We start from the raw sequence: 7500 nt of genomic DNA, 5'->3' as shown, positions 1-7500 counted from the left end.
TTACCCGCGAGTCGGTCAGTGGGAAGAAGAGCTCGCTATGTATGAAGTGAGAGAGGAGAACATCCCTTGTTGCCGTTACCAGGTCGCTACTTCATTGAAAAACCTGCCAGGGTACGCGAGGAAGCGGTGAGTGGATAGAGAGCACAAGTGGGAAACCGGAGCACAACCTCCTCTTCTCCCCGTGACTGGAGGATGACTGGTTTCGTATGGGCAAACTGACAGAAGACCTTTCTCTTTTGACATAGTTTCCATGCTGGATCCTGCTTAATTTGCTTATGTTAACCAGTTCTCGTTATCTATCATCATTTAATGCGTACGCTTCTAGTAATTTAACTTTCCTTCATTTGTTAAGCACGTAAGATAGTCTCTGAAAGGTGTATTTGGTATGGGAATGTATGGATAGTGTTGCAGTGGGATGCGTGCGTGTCTTTGCCTGGTGGGTCACGGCGCCGGAGTCTCTTTCTCTCTTTCTCCACAAGACGGGCAGCGGCGGGGTTGGTCACTCTCGCCATGGCCAGCTCGCTGCGGGGACGCGCTGCTCGGCTCCTGGAAACACTCGCCTCTCAGTCCTCAGCGTCCAGAAGTATCGCTCACTTTGGAAATGTCACACAGAAAAATGAGCTGGGTTGTGATGTTGCTCCTGCCCTCACCTCTAAAACTGTAAGTAGTGACAGGAGTAGTGGGAGTAAATGTTTCCCCTTGACAGTGAACTGGTGTGATCTGGGTATGACGTTCTTGGGAGATTGATGCGATGAGAGACTGAGATAAAGTTTCGTAGCACAGTCTGCCTCTTAATTAATGAGATGAGTGACTTAAGTAAACGCTTTCCCGAGATAATGAGGTAAGGATCGGTATGAAGACTGAAGCGATGAGTGACTGATATCAAAGTCTCTCTCTCTCTCTACTTCTGAGCGATAAACCTAAGATGAGAGACATGAATAAATCTTCCTGTGACAGTGTAAGGAGTGCATTGAATATCAAGTTCATGGAAGACAAATTACAAGTAACAAAGCTTCATCGTGCAGTAATAAACGACAAGCAGTTATGATACTTTTGAGTGACATAAGCAAGCAAACCTTCTCCCGTAAGAGTGTAATGGGATGGCATGGGATGAGTGTGAGGTTTTTGGGTAAGGGTGAGACTGAGGTATGACTCGTGAGAAAGTGCCACGGGAGAGACGTATTATTATTGGCACCGTGCACGTGTTTGAGTACCGTGAACTTTGAACCTGACATCGGTCACTCTTTAACCTGACATCGTGCACTTTTGAATGACACCATACACATCTTGCTCCTGTCAGCAGCGCGTCACGAAACACTTCAGTATTCCCTCTCTGTGCCTCAGACTCATAACACATGTACCTAACAGATTTACCATGAATAACAACTCTGCGTATAGCTAACCCTTGCGTAGTCTTGCACTTATTCGGGAATCAGAGACGCTACCAGACCATTACTTAATCCCTGTTGTTCCCTGCATCTTAAAGTGCCTCCGTGGTGTAGTGGCTAGCGTGCCTGACTTCGAATCTACGGGACAGGGTTCAAATCCAGGTTTGGGACAGTCAGCGCACAGGTCACTCATACGTTTAGTCTTCCCTCAGGTTGATAAATGGTTACCTGCTGGGGAAATGTCACAGTAGTCTTGTGTCTTGAAGTAAAGGTTATCACCCGCCGCCCCGCGTACCTGTCTCCTCCTGCTGCTTCTGTTCCATGCGTGTTCCTCTGTAACTCCCATCCTCTGTATTTCTAGCACAGTTTCATCCCTCCATCTCACTCTCAGTCTTCCCCTCGATCTTCTTCCTTCATTTGTTTTCTCCAGGTTATCATTCATCACAGACTCCAAGAGATTAAGGCCTTGCATGAGATGTAGGTGAGAGCTAAGGCCACGTGGAGTTACGGCGCAGTGATTCGCAAACTATGCGCCGTGACGATTACCAAAGTGCGCGCTCCTGATTGTCCTAGAATGGCATGTGTTCTTAAATGTGTGCCTTCTAGTAAGCCTGCACTATTTTGACTACACTGGTGCGCCGTCAGAGTTCAAGATGTATGTGCATTTAGTGTGTCAACAAGCAACAACGTTTGAGAATGCGATGCCTCCAACTTTACCTGTCTCTCTTTCATGAACTTTACTTTCTCTCTTCCTGCAGCCACTCATTCCCGTTCGTGCTTTCTTGTTTCCTTGGTGTACGTCCTTGCCCACATCACACGTGTTTTCTTTATTACTAGGAAAAATTAAAGAAACCAAATGAGGAAGGATGAGGAAGCTATACGTTAAATGAAACTAGACAAGCATGAATGAGTAAGTAGGAAATCAAACCCTATTTTTTTACGTATATACGAGGATAGGAAATGGGGGTAAAATACATTAATAGGTAAAAACATACATAGATACACAGACAGACAAATAGATCAATACATAGGGAGATGAAAGACCTAATTGCTGCTGAGTAGTAAAGGAAATTCAAGTGTTCATGCTCCTCCAGTGAAATACAGATAATTGTTGAGATTTGTGTAGCCAATTAAGAAGTATTACAGTCAGATGAACAAGTCTAGTTTTGGAACTGTTTTGATGCTCTTTCCTTAAAATGTAGAGGGTGCTTTTTGTGTGTCAAGGTGAAAATTTTTACCCTAGGAGTCACTACTACTACTACTACTACTACTACTGCTACTACTACTTGCTACTACTACTGCTACTGATCAGATATAGCACACCTTTTCTTTTCCTCCTTGGGGTGTGGGTTAGATTGTCTGCTTGTCATACTAATTTTTACAATGTTTGAATGAGAGAAACCTTTTGTCTCGGCTGTGTGTGTCTGCTTACCGCTCACCGTGTCCCGTTAAGTCCTCTCACCAGACATTGCTCATCAAACACACCGGGAGTCTCAATGTAGTCGTCTCAATAGTTTCTACGTCTCATCTCTTCGACATTTAATAAGCCGCATTGAAAGGTACTGGAGATTTACAAGGAAGTTTTCAATCTTGTCGAGCTTTTATGCGTATTATCCCTCCTACATTTAATAAGCCCTTTGAAAATTACTGTGTGTTTTCAAGGGAGTTTTCATGATTCTAGTGACAGTGAAAGTTACTGTGGTTTTTTTTTCAAGGGATTTTTCATGATTCAAGTGTGTTTTCAGAGGAGTTTTCATGATTCTAGTGACAGTTTAAAAGTTACTGTGGGTTTTTTCAAGGGAGTTTTCATGATTCTAGTGTGTTTTCAAAGTTTTCATGATTCTAGTGGCAGCTTGAAAGTTACTGAGGGTTTTCAAGGGAGTTTTCATGGTTCTAGTGATAGTTTAACAAGGATTCTTTATCAACAATGGGAAAAACGTCACTGAGAATCCAACTAATTGTCTCTGTGGCCTTTGAAAATTATCCATATGAAAGAAGTTCTAATTCTGATTCAAAGGATTTCAAGATACGGACCCGAAAAGTTTTCTTCTTCATTTCCACGTAGCGCCGTCAGCCCCGCGCGTTGCAGTGTACCGTACAAGTCACTCCGCCGCTCCAGTTCCCTGCCCAAATACACACGTGCATTTTAGGATGGAAGGAAAAGGAAAGGAGTATGAGCACGTCTCTCTCTCTCTCTCTCTCTCTCTCTCTCTCTCTCTCTCTCTCTCTCTCTCTCTCTCTCTCTCTCTCTCTCTCTCTCTCTGCACCTTGCTTTCTTTCTGCTCCGTTCGTGTTCGTTATATTAATATACATGTGAGTGATAAAAAAAAAAGAAAAAGAAAATACAGCATCTCAGATAGAAAAGAGAAATGCTCCTGGGAAAAGCAATTCAGTGTGTGTGTGTGTGTGTGTGTGTGTGTGTGTGTGTGTGTGTGTGTGTGTGTGTTGGGGAGCTTTAAAAGAAGATTAGGCAAATTTATGGATGGTGATGATAGGTGGAAGTGGGTAGAGGCATGTTTCACGTGTAGGCCTGGTGGTTCCTTGCAGCTTCTCTTATTTTCTTATGTTCTGATGTTCTTATGTTAAGGAGGGCTATTTGTCGCCCCCCAAACTGTTGAATATAGAAAGTTTTCCATAAAGTTGGCCAATTTAGCGCCATCTGTGCCTTGATGTTCCTCTCCTGAAGCAGTTCACGTCGCAGGAAGGACGGAAGCAGCATAAGAGTGAGAGAGTTCGGAGTTTACCAGTGAAAGCGATGAGAGAAATTACATCACTTAAATTAACTTGTGTGTTTCTGCACTGAATTTATCAACTGCCCCGCCTTCTGCCTCGATTATAATCTAATTTAGCCTACCTGACTTGCATAACTTACGCTTCCCTGCGCTGCGTTCACCACTTCTTCCTTTCTTTTCCTACTTATGCATGTTACTTAACGAGAGAAAGCGGTTTGGCGTTCCCCTGACCCCTATTGACGCATCCTGCACTGGTCTCTAATCTTAGAACCACTGTACCGGGTAGTCTGGCTCACCATGAACAGGTATTGCAGTTGAAATTTACTTTGAAACGCTTTCTTCTCGTGGTTCTTGTTCTTTCTATTGATGATGCAATATCCTTGTTAAACTATCACTAGAATCCCGAGTGAACGACTGAAAAACCCTCAATAGCTTCCACTACGCCCTCAATTTCTACCTCGACATTGCAAACAACCATGGAACGTATTTTTGAAACACTTTTTACGCACAATTCTGAAACACTTTGTTCTCTCTCGACACGACTAATTCCAAAAGTCACTGAGATGATTAGCCAGATTTTCAAGAGGGTTTCTCCTTGCTGATAATGCAGAAACCTTGTTAATCTGTCAGTAGAACCATAAAACACCCTTAAAAACCCGTGTAACTTCAACCAGAGCCTTTTCAATGTAGTGAAGATACGGTGCAGGAGTGTTTCAGAATACGGTTCGTACTCTCATTTTGACTACAGGGATGAGGAGTCGGGTGATTCAGAGTCCTTGTTCATCACTAAAACACCTTTGTAAACCCCAATAACTTGCACTACGTCCTGTTGAAGGTAGTCGAGATAAGGCGCCGACATCTTTGAGAATGTAGTGTCTTAGTTTCCTTAGTTTGAAAGCCAAATAGGAAAACAAAGATATACAAGAAAAAAAAGAAAAAAGAAAAAAGAATACATCATGTCTATCTGGAAAACGAGATAAAGAAAACGGGAATTGCATCATGATTAGAGAAAAAAGCCTAGTGGGAGCCGATGTCAAGGCTTATCCCACACCTACAACTGAACTGAATTGAACTGAGGTGGGCAGAATGAGTGGGTGGCGGGTTCCTTTAACTTGCCATGTTGATTTGGTGCGTTGTGTTGCTGCTTAGGTTACCCGAGGCTGTGTGGGATGTACGATTATTCTTGTTTTTTTTTTCTTTTTTGTTTTCGTTATTTTTAGTAGTAGTTGTAATAGTATTTGTTGTTGTTGTTGTTGTTGTTATTACTATTATTATTATTATTGTTGTTGTTGTTGTTACTACTAATACTAATATTTCTACTACTACTGCTACTACTACTACTACTACTATTATTATTGTCGTTGTTGTTGTTGTTGTTACTACTAGTAGCAACAACAACTTTATCATTATCGTTATAACTAATTGTGATGAAGATAGTGATGATGATGCTCTAATAATGGCAACAGCTACGGAAGATTCAGGGAACTACACTACTTGAGTCACAGGGAGTGGAGCATCAGCATACAGAACACTAATGACAGTAATTTAATAAGAAAAAAATACAGAAACAGGCGTAAATGAATTAACAGAAATCGTCTCACGTTTTATTCGCTATCTTGATATTTTAGTGTGTGAGTATATTGTTACTCTCATTTTCTTTCAACATATCTCTCTCTCTCTCTCTCTCTCTCTCTCTCTCTCTCTCTCTCTCTCTCTCTCTCTCTCTCTCTCTCTCTCTCTCTCTCAATTTGTGTTTTATGTTACTGGATTAATTATTGTTCCCATTCTCTTCTAGACCTGTTTCTCAATTGGCGTTCTCTTGCGTAGGCAAAATAACGCATTATTTACATTTTCATGCTTCTATATATATTTTTTCTGTGTGTGTGTGTGTGTGTGTGTGTGTGTGTGTGTGTGTGTGTGTGTGTGTCCTATATACAAACCAGTAACTATTTCGACGCACAAAACTATAATAACATCAGCACTTCACCCTCTTATAACGCACAATCATACTCATTTTTCTACTTAACCAGAAACATTCAGGTAATCAATTAACCTCCTTTCATCACAACGCAGGTGGGCAGGACGCGGGGCAGCTACCGGCGGCTGACCTCCGCGGGGCGACCTTTACCCCAGATGCAGGCGGGGCGGCTGGCGGAACCTCTGGCCGCTCCTCACCCCGCCACGCTTGTTGAGGAGGACATGAGGCACTTGTTTGAAGATATCAGGAAGGTATGTCACCAGTACGTAGGGAGTCATTAACCATTTTGCCCCTGTGGTCGTTCTTCCTCGACCTTCGTACTGTAAAAATTGTTTGTATGGTGACACTGGAGGGAAAAGAGGGAAAACAGGCTATTCTTTTTTCTTTTCGAGTTACAGAAATACTAGAGCTTAGCACAAGTATAGTCTGCTGGTACGATCGTCCTTCCTTGACCTTCCTAGCACTGTGAAAACTGGAAGCACTAGAGAAAAGAGGGAAAAGAGAAGATTACTATTGTCTTTTTGAACTACTCAGATATTTACGAGGGCCTTCCTGTAGCCTTCCTTAATCTTCCCAGCTCTGTAAAAACTGTTTGCATGGAGTCACTGGAGGGAAAAGAAAGAAAACGGAAGGTTATTTTAGTCTTTTCAAGCTACAGGAATATTTACGAGAGCTTACTATAAAAATGTCAAAAAAAAAAAAAAAATGTATATAGGTATTAGAGGAGAAGATGTAGCAGTGAAAGGGTTAATACATTCATAACACGGGAGTGGCACCTTTACTGGGCCTCTTTTTTTTTTTCACTCTCTTTTATTGCCTTTGTCCGGAGCACCTCTCCCACTGAAAAGGTAGCAAGTATGTAAAAAAATATCTTGAAATCCTTCTCTTACCTCAGTTCATTAGCCATTCTGTCGTATTCTCACCCATTTCCTGCAGGTGTCAAGTCCTTAACATACATCTGATTGAACCAGTTTTTGTGTATATTTAGTGTGTTTACGTTACATGGAACTGGTAGTCAGGAATTATAGTTTGCTTGTGTTACCAGTTATAGACTCCTTGCAGCCCCTCGCTCCCGTGTTGCTTAGTATACCAGTTCTGTATTCATAGCCAGTTTTTGTTTATTTATTTATTTATTTTCTTCTCTCTCCTTCTTCTCCTCCCAACCGTGCTGTCACTGTTTCCTCAGGAGCTGGAGTCTCAGTTTGAGCTTCAGCAGATCGCCAAATACTATTTCGACGGGCAGGGGAAGGCGGTGCGGCCACTCATCGCTGTGCTCATGTCCCGGGCTATCAACACACACCTGCACGACGAGGACAGGTGAGAATAAACTCCCACATCCTCGCCTATTCTGTGAACGAAAGTAATCCTCACCCATTTCATTCACTCATTTTTCTTCCACTAA

The 7500-nt window shown here is 42.3% G+C and overlaps 1 protein-coding gene and 1 long non-coding RNA gene across 3 annotated transcripts in view; one reads left to right on the top strand and one right to left on the bottom strand.

Annotated features, from left to right (window-relative positions):
- Positions 1-190, bottom strand: part of LOC135089295 (uncharacterized) — a 23484-nt gene extending 23294 nt beyond the window's left edge. Inside the window, exon 1 of the long non-coding RNA XR_010261442.1 lies at positions 5-190. This is a non-coding gene — a long non-coding RNA (uncharacterized LOC135089295). The remainder of the gene's footprint in view (positions 1-4) is intronic.
- A 167-nt stretch (positions 191-357) lies between these two features.
- LOC135089294 (all trans-polyprenyl-diphosphate synthase PDSS1-like) overlaps positions 358-7500 on the top strand; it is a 23803-nt gene continuing 16660 nt past the window's right edge. Inside the window, exons 1-3 of one of the 2 annotated variants that reach the window (XM_063984796.1) lie at positions 358-660; positions 6194-6349; positions 7285-7415. In XM_063984796.1, coding sequence (XP_063840866.1) covers positions 511-660; positions 6194-6349; positions 7285-7415 — 437 coding nt within the window. In that variant the 5' untranslated portion in view covers positions 358-510. Of the gene's footprint in view, positions 661-4735; positions 5198-6193; positions 6350-7284; positions 7416-7500 lie in introns of those variants that run through there. The other variant, XM_063984797.1, reaches the window with a different exon arrangement.

This window comes from Scylla paramamosain, chromosome 32, assembly GCF_035594125.1.
Source record: "Scylla paramamosain isolate STU-SP2022 chromosome 32, ASM3559412v1, whole genome shotgun sequence".
In the NCBI taxonomy this organism is placed as follows: Eukaryota; Metazoa; Arthropoda; class Malacostraca; order Decapoda; family Portunidae; genus Scylla; species Scylla paramamosain.
Note: the sequence above shows the minus strand (reverse complement) of the source record. Positions and strands in the feature narration are given on the sequence as shown.